We start from the raw sequence: 13046 nt of genomic DNA, 5'->3' as shown, positions 1-13046 counted from the left end.
GCTAAAGTCCTCCTCCTTGTGTACCACTGCCTTTGCAATTTCTTCAGCTGACTGTCACTGAATCGCATTCCAGTTTTGCTTCTTTGACTAAAACTTTCACCTACTGAAAACAATGTCTGCCTGTCCCTCTGTGCTCCTCTCTAGGTAAGGACGGTGTAAGGTCACTCCTTTCACAGAATTATGCAGACTTCTCACCGCTTTATTTATTTACGGGTATTCTTTCATTGTCCTTTCACTCAAACCCTTAAGACCCACCTCTGCCACTGTATGAATAAAATTTCATTACAGCTTGATGAACACACAGAAAACATTGGAAATGACTGTCTCTGTAAGACCTGAAATAGCAAATACAACAAATATCTCTTTGAAATAGGGACTATCTTAGTACAAAAGCCCGCAAATGGGCACTGAATCCTGACCAAGGCTTCTGCAAAGAAAAGAAATGTGAAACAAGATAAATATGAACAAAACCAGCTCTATCAGCTCTATCTGCTCCAGCCAAAACTAGTAACAGAAAACCCTGCCAGCCAACGAAACAAAGCAAAACATACGGGAAGTTTACCAGAGGATAAGTAGAATTCAGTGATCCAATACATCATACTAGTTTTTCTAAAGGGATGTCTTTAGAAGTTTGCATTGTCTGTCTGAAGACTGTTTTTGTCCTTTACAATAAAAATCTTCAAAATGAGGAAAGACATGCTATGCACAGTTTCAAATCAATAGTTTTAAGAACTAGCTGCTTACGTTGTCATTTACACTAAATTACACCTTTTTTTACAAGACATTCCATTAATGTAATTGGTGAAATATCTGCAGAGAAAAATTCTGCATAAATGTACAGAATTTCACCACCGGTACCCTGATTCGTGTAAACAGACTTTTATTCCGAAAAGTGTCAGAATGACTCGAATGTAAACTTTCCTAAATTATTACTGACCATTTTAGCAAAAAAATGCAGTTAGCCTGAGATTCCGATCGGAGGGTGGACATGACTCCTCACCCCGTTCCCAATCAGACCACAGGCTATCGTGGACAGACCTAGGTTAGTATAAACGTCGTCTATCTTCTACTGCTAAGAGAAACTCTTATATTAGTACGTTTTATCATCCAATAGCCTAAAGAAATACCAAATGCTTATAAAATAAGCTGTATGGAAGACTACGACATTTCTTACAGCACCTTCAGAATGCAACATTCCGCACTGGAGAATTGCTTACCTTGGAAGTACAGAATTTGGTGGTCTCGATTTTGCAGGAGATGTTACTTTAGATTCTTGCCCAGAGTTCACTGAAGATCCTGATAGAGAGTCTTGTGCTGGTGTGGGCTGGCTCTGATAGCTTTCCCTTGCAGATGGTGGATGCTCTTTGTCTTTTGCAACTTCTTTTTCCCTGGATCGAGCTTTGTGTTCAGCTAGAAGGATGTCAAACTGTTTTTTACGGCCTGGAACTGCTCGTCGATGATTAAGTGAATGAGTCTAAAAATAGGGTGGTTAAAAAGCATTTGTGTGTGCATGACATTGTTTATGAGTCCTCTATACTTCCGATACACCACAACTCTAAAAGATAAAATCTACTTCAAACAACTTTAGCCACAGTTATGGAAATAAAGCTATTATTCCACATTATCTTTGATAATTTATGAAGCCATTCTTAAGAAATGCCAACATCAAGGCTAAAATTACTTTTTGCAACAATTTTCATATAATAGAGTCTATTGACTTACCTTTTCCAAAACAGAAAATATAATTCCAATAATTTTAAAATATTAAGAAGTAACGTCATTGTAGCTCTTAACTTACAATGAAAAATTGATTTCATTGGATTGAAAAATGTGCATATAGTTTAAAGCTTATTTAACTGATCATCTCTACTGACAAGCAGCACATACACATACAAATGTTCAGTATTAAATATCTTACATTGCTGCTACTTTTTGACATGAGACTTATTACTATCACAAGGGAAGCCTCCAAGTAATTTATTATACAAAAATCATGTTAATTTTTTACTAAAAATTGACTATACTTCAACATTGTTGCACACATGAACCAAAAAAGGAGCATTTAAAATAACACTTGTGCTTCTACATGAAACATTAATGCTTTTTGCATAACAAAATGACGAGGAGAAAAAAAAAATCTTTTTAGAAATATCAGTGGAATAATGCAGATGCTCTGATTCAAAGAAACAGAATTACTCAAAAGAATTACCTGAAGACAGCGTCTGAATACCATACCCATTGTCTGTAAGACAGGAGCAGGTATGACCTCTCAAACTACTGTGGTAGGATTTAAACTATAACAAAGCATCTGATATTTTATCTTCTAAGAAAAATACCTTGCAGGTGAGCGATCTTGTGCAAGGTTTCTTTGTTTCAGGATCCAGTACTCCACAGTGTTTATTTGGGTCAAATTCTCTTTCTGTTTGATGGGAGGGGGAGGGGTGTAGGGAGAAAAAGGAGAAAAAAAAATAGATCAGTACAGAAATATTAACAAAAGTAGCTATAATTTTTGCCTGATAGTACTTAATTCAACCAGGCTCAACCTGAACCACTGTTCCCGACCCCAGCACCCTGTAATAGTGTGATGGGCGTCGCTCACAGTTGTGCATTTTTTTGTCCTTACATGTTTCAAACTATTTAGAGCCGGATTTCAATCACAGGCTTCATAGAAATAAGTCTGCTTACAGAGCTGTGCTCAACGGAGTGGCCCAAGCACAGGACCAAGCCAAATACCCGCGAGTTCAATTCCCTCTCTAACGCTGGCTGCCTCTGAGGCCGTGAAATACAGCGTTTGCAAATCTAGCTTCTGAGTTTGGCTAAGACACGTACAGACTAAATATCACAAATGCTTTGAACAACATTGCTTTGACAGACTCAGAAACTCTGAAAAACAACCTGTGGTGTCTCAAAAGTTAATGCAAGATTACTAGTGGCATTTTAAAAACCAAATTTTATCTAAATCTGTCCACAAAATCTGTGTAAAAATAACATGTATGTTAGTTCTTATTTCCCTAAGTGAAGGGAGGCATAGAGTTTAAAGTTTGCAGAGATTATGAAAAAAAGGCATTTACATGAGTTCTACTCATGATTAACATTAAAAGTGCATTAATATTTAATATGCTGTATTTGCATATTTCATTCTTATTAATATTTTAGTATTTATATGCCACAGATAGTATCACCTCCTTTAGGTTACGTCAATATAATTTTAGGGTTTGCACTACAGAGCCGTAACAAAACTATGGACATACGCTTTTTAGATTATGCCACCAAAAAAATCTACCATTATCTTTATACACCTTGACATTGTATGTTTTAATTGGCAGACTGGTTTCCCTTTGATAGTGGAACATGAACTATTTACCAAAGCCTATTTTAACTATACAGTGCTGTTACATTCAGATATAATACACATCCTGTGCTCAAGTATAATATTTAATCTGAGGATCTAAAAATTCTTTATAAATAAACAAATCAGCTAAGATGAAGACAGCAATTCACAGCTATGTTACAATGTTATGACAGCATCACAGCAAGTAGAACAGCTGGAAGAAGAAACATGAGGCCAAGCAGCCTACACTGGATGACGGTTGTCGTCCAGATACCACAATTACTAGTGGCTTTATGTATTCTGCTATATGGACTTAAAAATGATAAAGCACACATTAAATGGTGATGTTATTGACCTATTAGCAGAGACATACCAAAAAATGAGCTTGGAAAAAACAGTCGGCCCTGGTTTTTTTGGTGACATCTACAAAGGGACTGAAATCTGTCACAAGTAGCTGTAGTTTCTGTGGCCTTTACAGCACAACAGAAACAGAAAAGTACCTGTGTATGACTGAATAGAATAATAATTTTTTCCTATTTAATGGATGAAAACTCATGTTCATGAACTAAAGGAGTTAATTACTCCTGTTTTTTAAATGTGTGATATTCCCATCACAGCTTCCTGAATCACCCACCTAAAAAACTTCAACGCAAGTTAAAAAACAAACTGAATAGACTATATGGACTTATAAATATGCTTTCAAATGAGAAATCCTGAGGGTAATCGTAAAGCTGTGGAATGTGTTCTGAAAGTCACCAGGCAAGGACTGCTTTGGACCAACAGGGAAACGTACTTCAAAAATCAAAAGTGCTCCCCTGGGGAGCATGCAGATTGCCACCTGTCAGTAAGAGTGTCAAGAAAAACTTGCCGGACTGATTACAGCAAAGCCAGTTTTTAGGAAACCATATAGAGGTAAAATCAGCAGAAGGAATTATAGTCAGAAAAAGTGGAAGCCTCCGCCATCTACTGAACAACAAAATAACGTGCTTTCCCTGAGAAACAGAAAATACTAAGCAAACAGGAAACCACTTCTCCTGGCTGAAGCGTGCGTGGCTGTTCCAGAGAAATCATGAACATCTGATTGCCAGCTACAGACACGCCTGGTTTGGGCAACACATTAAATGAAGATTATCATCTTCTTATCAATAACGAAATGCAGCCTCTGACTACCTCTGTATTAGGAACTGTGCAGCGTGAGAACCCCTAGGCTCCTGTGCACAGGCACAGCTTGAGAAAGCTGTTTCTCCAGAATGGATTCCACTTCTTCACGTTCGGTGGACGGAGTAAAAAGCATTCATTATAACCTCGCCGAAAGAAGAAGAAGGGTCAAAACTGAATTGTCTCAAACTCCTGTTTGCAACACAACAAATATTCTTGGTGTAAACTAGACATCTGCATCCTTTAACTTCACCCCAAAGAGAACAAGAACTAAGGAAGATTTAGGAAAAAAATATTTTTTTTGCAGTTGGCTACTAGGGAACGCTGATCCACTTATGGTGGGCAGCTACAGACTGTCTTTTGTGGTTCCACGAGCTGTTTCCTCTCTCTCACCAACAGCGCTCCCGAAAAGAGGGCAGGTTCATTCATCACCCAAACAACCACCAGCTCTCAGCAAAGGAAAAAAAACAAACTTCAGCCACAGTCAGGGAAATGGTATGAGAGAGAGCGGAGGTTGCTAAAAAGGAAAGAAAACAGATGTAAACCAGTCAGACCTATTAAGGAGCTTCAAAAATTAACAGCTGTACAGTTCCACAGCAGTGGAGCGAGGGAAACCTAAATCCCCTAGCCGCTGTCTCATTCCTTTAACGTGAAATGAATGAAATTTATGGGATATCTAAAATAATCATCTCATTGACCTTCCAAGATCTTTTTCTCAGCCTTTGCACAGTTCTGTATAATAATGGAGAGGAATCCATCATAGTGACACACAATCTACAGGCAATTCATCTACAGTGCTCTCAGGACTTCTCCTATTTGCATCCTTGCTAAATTATTGTGTTGCTGCATCAATACGTGAGGCATCAGAAGCAAGACTGAATGGATTCTAAACCTGATAATGACAGAGAAGCTTTAAAAAAAAGTATAAATTCTGTGGATTTGTTAACCATATAAAAGTAAACTAATGCCTGTCTGAGTGCCCAAACAGTCCTGTGCAGAGATCCAGCCTATCTGGAAATTTCCACCAGTGAAAGGCTCCCTAGCCTAGAAGACACTGCGAGTGACAGCTTAGAGACAGAATAACGATGGAGTCACCTCCACAGAAAAAGCAAGCAAGTTGAAGGAAGGCCCTACAGAAATTATTCTCCTTTATGAACACATTTCAGCAAGCACGCGTACAAAAAAGGTACAAGTATCACCTACAGCCCTGCGGTGGTACGTGGTGACATGAGGAAAACAAGTATCTCAAAAAGTATCAGTTTCAATTGCCCAAGTAGGAATTCAGAACTGATGAGCTAAATTAAGCATCTATGCCATTACAGGAAATAAGAGGTTAAAAGAAACCAATATTTTAAATTAATTGCAAATATACAGAGTTTTTATTAGAATAACAAATTGGATCTTAGCAAGTGGAATGTAAGGTTTAAAAGCCTTATCAGCTACTTTCTCTTAATATTTTTTTCATTTTGTGGAACGCTATTATGAATAACGGTTCTGTTTTCTTATATGCCACCTTTAACTAGTTAAGAAAGCAATCAGCGTACTGAATCCTTTAAGGCAATGGCGTTGTTCCATACCACACACAGCCCTAGCAAACACCTCGCACTGGTCTGGAATCCAGCCAAGGTAGCAGTACCATAGGCTAACTGCCAAATTTGAGAAAATGAAAAAAATAAACCTGATATTCAGTCAAAAAATCAGGCACCTTCATTAACTGGAAATGAAAGCATTTATCTTGTACAACTTATACTTGGTTCATAACTAGTGCACATTTAGAAATCATGTGAACTAACTTTCTGCCAAACTGACGATCTAATGTGGATCATGCTGCCATTAGCAAAATTAGCCTTTCAGTACACACAAGAAGCTCCTGCCCAAATCACAAAGTACTGCCAGCTGATGAATAGACCCTGCACAGCTTCTGAAGCCGTAAACTCCAGTCAGTTACTTTTGTTAAAAAAAAAAAAAAAAAAAAAAATTCCCTCAAAACACTTTGTTTCCTTTCATTCTGAACAAAAATATGTTTTCAAGCTTTGAGGGGCAAACTCTCTACTCGCTGCCCAACAGCTGGCATGGGTCACACCCGGGGAACTGCACGGAAAATAATTCTTCCTCCCAGTGGATGGCAACCTTTCTAACGGAGCCTCTGCCCCCCCAGGATGGGACGTTCTGTGCTTTGGTGGCAGATTTGCATGAGGACCTACATCCTCAGTACTGCCCTGCCTAAGGCCATCCGGGGCATTTCCACATTTAATGTCGCTCCCTCAACCCCGCCGTCCTGTCTTCCTGACAAAGATCGAGATCCCCATGCTACAAACGCCTTCACTCATGTGTGAATCACAGGGGGAAAGGGGTGGAGGGGAAACAGGACTTTTAAGACTTCCCCAGCATTTCCCATATCTTCTTAGAATTTTCTAGTATTGAAAACCAAGAAAGATGATTCTTTAAAAAATCATGACTTGGTGGATAACCTAACGTCTTAAACCTCAACTGTTCAACCTGATCATGTACTAAAGTCACCCAACCAAGGCACATTTTCTTTTGTTGTAAACAGACCGAAACTACATAATGGCTTGAGGAAGCCTTCTGCCTTTCTGTTTTAATGAATTTACTTCTTTAAAAATTTATATTTGGCCTGTTGACCGGTTGAGAAATGCATGAAACACTCTAATTTCAAGCTAAACAGAATGTGTACTTCGAAAATATTTTACACATGCTAAGAGTGTGAAAGCTTTCTTTTTCATATATGCAAACTGGCATCTTACAGTAAAAAAATCAAGCCAAAACCAGGATACAGCATTTCATTAGTACATTATTTCTGAGCTATAGAAATATTAATGAAGAAAGATGGAAAACCTCAAAAGATGAACTACAACATCACTTACCTGAAAGTCTTTTGTAAGGCTTGTTACTGCTTTTAGTGCCATTTTGGTGTTTCTTGTCTATTGACGGAGCTATAATTCCTTTGCCATTCAGAATCTTTTCTGGTGACGGTGGCACTGACTTGGATGTCAAACCAGATTTAACCAAAGTTGGCGCAGGTATGGTGGATGAAGAGGCTGAAGAGGAGGTGATGGTGGTAGTGGTTGCAGAATTCATTTTAACATTGGCACCATCTGCCTTCACTAGGTTAGGAATTTTCTCTAGACTGACTACTGGAACAGGAACGCTGCAAAACCAAAGAAAAATCTTCCAGTTGTATTTTCTGTACCAAAGACTTACAGTTACTTAATCCCCCTCCACAGATATAACACAATATCTTCAGATCAGACTAAAATGAAATACTTAGTACCATTATTGACCATTTTTGTTCAAATATTTACAAAACCAGGTATTTGTAAAGCCTGGTAATGTAGAGAATTATGAAAATGAACCTTTGTATTTTTTTTTAAGATCCAATCCCTTACTATTCATAAACAAAATAAGCCTTTGGTACTAAGCAAAACATACCCCCTTACATATATGGTCTCATGCCTTTAACACAAGCACATATCAGATATGTGTATGCTGTACTAAACTCACCATGATAACGAGGTAGTTTGCTAACAATATTAATATTTTTAAACAAACACAAAAAGAATTCATTTGCTCAGATGACATACAAGTTCTGGAAACAAGGAGAAAAGAGATTTTAAGCATAGAAATCTTAACAGTGGTCCCTTTAAAAGTATTAAAATCCATGATGAATTACTAAAATGTATTCTTAATAAAATCTTATAAACTTAAAAATAAAAATTCCCAATATAATTATTAACTTAGTTGGCCCTTTTCAGAATAAAGTCTGCAATAACTAACTTCTCCAAACTTAGCTACCACCACAGCATATTTGTGACACTAACAAATGTTACCTTCTCAATTTGGCAGCAAAAAAGTTTGAGACAAGTGATTTTCAATTCCAATATTATTTTAAGATTTCTGGCTCCTATCTGCATGAGGAAATATCCAACAACTCCAAAACTGGATGTCTTGTGACTACCAATTAATATATAATATATAAATTATATGCCCCTCCTTACTGAAGCAAACCCAGAGAAAAAAATATTAATTTAAAAAACTAAATTGTCAGAGCTTTAAGCCCAGGTCTCATTGGAGGCCACAAATGAAAACATCTCACTTAGTTCTTCCCATACACTGCCTGAAAAGTTGCTTTTGCCAAATAGTTGACTATCTATCTGCCTCGTAAGCAAATTCACACACGGATCATGCAAAACTGACAATTTTCAGACTATCATTCCACACTGAGCAAACAAAAGAAACACAAATTTTCTTAAATACAAATGCAACCATAATGTTTAAAAGGTAAAACAAATTCCTCATGTAGAAGCATGAGAGTCTCCTTAACAGTATTCCTATCTCTTCCTTTCTGAATTGCGCAGAACTAAGCTAACCTCTGTAATTTCAATCCCCAGCACAAAGGTGAGAGTTGAGGAGGCTGTCCCACACAGAAAAATTCCTTAAAACTTGGGGATTCTTTAATCTGTTATTACCTTAAAGGTTTAATTTGATGTACACGCTTACAGGTAAAATTAACATATTTGTAAAGAGTGTGAAATTACTCCTTAGCAAATTGTACTCAAAGAACAATCTGCCTCTTGCACATCACCGCAGTAGCTTTGCATAGCAGTGCAGAGCTTCTACAAGTGCATTACTCATGTGACATTTGTTAAATAGACAACCGCTGTTAAACCAGTATATATTCTGAAGTACACTGGCATGTTGCCGTTCAGGCAAGCAGAGTTTCTTGCCAGAGACCACACTGTTGTCAGTGTCCCAGGACAGGCAACATTTGCCTGTCTGCACATCACTGTACGCTTTGGGGCCTCCCCCCATTCACAAGTCTCGCATAATTTCAATTGTTTGTGCCTGAAAACTGGCACCTTCACTGCATTCTTCCTACAGAAGGATGGGTTAGCAGGTGTGGATCTTCTACAATCAGAAAAAGATGACTTTGAGATGGCATTCTCCATGGGACATCCTTCAGAAACATTGGAAGCAGGGTCCAAAATAACTCAAGTCTTGACCTTCCTGGGCTACTACAAAACCTCTGTTGCTCCACAGCTGATAAGCAGAACGTCCAGCGTGTGTGGCTAGAGTGGACTCTGCCATATTGGAAAGTTGTTAATCTTTGTTCTAAGGGTATTTTAACATAGAAAAATGTACAAACCTTGATATAAACAATACGTATATAAAACTAAAAAGAAGATTTAGACACCAAGACATGTTCTGGAGCTGGAATTAAATTATGTGAAACTTTCCTATCCTGTGGTACCATAAAAACAGCAGTCAGCTAGTCAGAATACAGATCCGACTGCAGTAAAATGCAGAGCGCTGGCCAGTAACTAAGCAAAAAAATTTAACTTACTCACAAAACCAGAACTGTATTAAGTATTTCAATGACAATGCAAACGTGGAGCTATGAAAGAGAGGACTTGATCCTCTACTTTTTTAAACTGCCCTGAATTTATTAAGTTAAATGACAGACATAAATTATAACATCTCAGGGTAGGAATTAATTTTTTTTGCTTTTAAACAGATGGCAATTACATTTTCTGAAAATAGAATTTTTTTACTCTAGATCAAGCAGTTTTACTATATACAAACTATGTAAAAACATATGAACAAATCTTCATGCCCAGTTTCCAAGATCTATCTTAATTCAAAGTACTGATACGCAGTGAAGGGGTCAAGTGTATTATCTGGTCTAGTAGTAAAATATGGTTAATATGAAAAAAGTTTCTCCATTTTGCAGTACTCAGAACCTCAAATCCTAGGGCATACACAAATGGATCACCGTGGTAATGAACAAAACCCAGGGGAGGGAACATATTCATTTAGTTTTGCTACAGATCAAAAAGTCAACCTTCATTATGCATTTCATTGCAATGCAGAAGAAAAAAGAAAAATACTCCAGTATTTGAAGACACACATTCTGTAGGAGACCTGGCAGTCTACAGTAAATTATCTGAGATTTTAGAAGCTACAGATGATAATTTCTCTTTCTGTTTTTAAATGTAAGTGGGTACTGCATTCAACATTAAGGAACTCTAGTTTCATCTTAGCATAACACACAAAGATGAATCGATAACCAAATGGCAAATTGGAAGCTGCACAGGACCAGTGACCATGGTCAACTACTAAGGACTAAAAAGGTAAATAAATCACAAATGCTTATATTTATATTTGATGGTCAAAGGGAGTTCTTTTCCGAGACTGAGTTTTTTGAGTGAAAATTGAGGATTTCTTTTAAAAGTGTCTTAGAAAAATAAAAAATAAGGTGCTTAATCTTATTTACTGTATTTTAAAAGAATTTTTGAATGAAGAGCCTATTTAGATTTATTAAAGACAACTGCTGAAAGGCACAATTAGAAAAACAACATGCAACAAATATAAAAACCGAGGAAGGGCACATAACAATCAGTAAAAATGAGAAAAATGGGAGTACAGATGATTGCCAAAGACAGGCGAGAAAAATCTGTATTCAGTAAAGATAAGTCTACTTTTTTTACAAAAGAAATTCTAATAATAATAGCAGTATCTACCTGAAGGACAGTAAAATAGTCATTAGCGATGCAAAAATGACAGAAATGTTCAGTATTTCTTCTATACTAAGAAGGAAGCATGATCACACTCTCCAATTAGATAAAAATGGGTTTTGATTCCTTCAGTAAGTGTAAAGTGCCAGCTGAAAAATCATGAGGTGTTTTTTGTTTTTTTTTTTTTACATAAGTAAATCTGGATAATGTGGCCGTGAGTTCCAAAAGAGCTGGAGAAATATTGGGTCTCAGCATATTAATTTCTAATTGAATCTTGGAATATTTGGCAACTTAGGGAAGCTAGCTGAGTGCTGCTGTTGCATCCACATTGAAAGCCCAAACCAGAGTGTCTTGGAAGAAATAATGGAATAACTAATAAAAACAAACCGATAAACAATTAGCTCACATGGTTTTGCTGAAAAATCAGATCTCGGCAAAGAAATCTGGTTTCATTTTTGATGATGTTACCAGTTAAGCTGACAAAGATAACTGTGAAAATGTGCCGACTTTTGAAAGGCATTATAAAACACGAATAAGAGCAGTTTAAAAGCAAATGTTAAACAACATAAAATTTAAAACTAGCTTTTCAGAGATTTATGATTCAATAAGGGTGCTTGCTAGGGGGACTTTTTAGCCATCATTACCAAGTCTGACATGACCAAAAACGTCACTGGTCTTTAGAAATAAATATAAGATTACTGGTGATAACATTTGCTGCTGGAATCAGGATCAAGGGAAACTAAATAATGAAGAGACAAAGGTTTAGTAAAGTTCATTAATTCAAAAAGATATTTTAATACAAGCAAATGTAAAGTTACACATGAAATAACAAGCTATTCAGTTTGCAGTGAAATACGGGGAAACAACATACTGGAAAATAGTGAGAAAAATATTTAGTGGTCACAGTGGATAAGTACTATGAGCTTTTATTGTATTGTTGTGCTAATATTAAAAAAGGGATAAGGCAAATAAGATTAAGGAGCAAATTTAGTTTTTACACGTCCCTGGTTATACTGATACTGGAATATGGCTTCCAGTGTTGCTGACCAGTGGCTCCACACCAATGTTGATGAATTAGAAGGGAACCAGAAAAAGGCTACAAAAATATCTGAGGGCTACACAAAGTGCTTGATCATGATGGGCTTCAAAAGCTCATTCTCTTTCAGATAACTGATTTCCTTCTGTTTTCCCATGTTCTTGGTCAGGCAGTTGGACTAGATGATCACTGTAGGTCTCTTCCAACTGAAATTGTTCTATTCTAACTACTCCTTCAGCAGAAGCTGCGACAAACTCCTGAAGCACGAGTGAATTTCCCTCTTAAGCATCTTGTGGCGATTTTTTTAGTTCCAAGCCATTGCTTGTCACTGTCATTCCCAAGCAAGAAAAATAACTGTAGTATGTCACAACGCTCCTCCTACCTGGAGCTCCTTATTACCTCTGTTTTCCTTTCTTCAGGCTTTTTAAAATTAATTTTCCTTGCTGTTATGTAATTTTGCTGGGGTCTTTTGGGTCACTCATAGCTATATTCATTTTAAAATCTCAGCCACTCATTCAACTCTCTTCAAATTTGTGAGAAAAGAAATTCACAAACATTTAAAAACATAAAACGTTGTTCAATTCTACATTGCTGGAATCACTTCTACAACGTAACAAAGTATTTGTGATTTAGTGGTTAGAAAATGGGGTCCAAGTTAACTCTGCTGAATTCTGTTTCCAATTCCATGCTGCATTAGGAATATCCTTACATCTTGACTAGCTTCACTTTCTCAACCTCAGCATGAATAATTTCCTAACACATAGAAATAAAGACTAAGAGATGATTTTAAAAATCCTTTGAAAAGTGACATTATAAATCTTAAATGATTACCCATAGGTATACCCTTGTGATCCTACTTCTGTTTACAGAAAGACTGTCAGTTTTCCACATGTTGATGAAAACCACATATTTTCCATCTCATTTTCTTCATTTTCAGAACTTCTGGCAGGCAATGGCTGATCCTCATGGAGGGAGGTCAAGGAGACTT

General features: G+C 37.0%; 1 protein-coding gene across 8 annotated transcripts in view; it reads right to left on the bottom strand.

Moving 5' to 3' along the window:
- The window catches only part of ATXN7L1 (ataxin 7 like 1), a 119603-nt gene that overhangs the window by 18154 nt on the left and 88403 nt on the right, over window positions 1–13046 (bottom strand). For all 8 annotated transcript variants that reach the window (XM_082310740.1, XM_082310735.1, XM_082310734.1 and 5 more), the window contains 3 exons: window positions 7375–7658; window positions 2337–2419; window positions 1218–1474 (listed from right to left, as the gene is read on the bottom strand). In XM_082310740.1, the coding sequence (XP_082166866.1) occupies window positions 1218–1474; window positions 2337–2419; window positions 7375–7658 (624 nt within the window). The remainder of the gene's footprint in view (window positions 1–1217; window positions 1475–2336; window positions 2420–7374; window positions 7659–13046) is intronic.

This window comes from Platalea leucorodia (assembly GCF_965183815.1).
Source record: "Platalea leucorodia genome assembly, chromosome: 4".
Lineage (NCBI taxonomy): Eukaryota > Metazoa > Chordata > Aves > Pelecaniformes > Threskiornithidae > Platalea > Platalea leucorodia.
The sequence above is the reverse complement of the archived record's forward strand: the minus strand, read 5'-3'. Positions and strand labels throughout refer to the sequence as shown.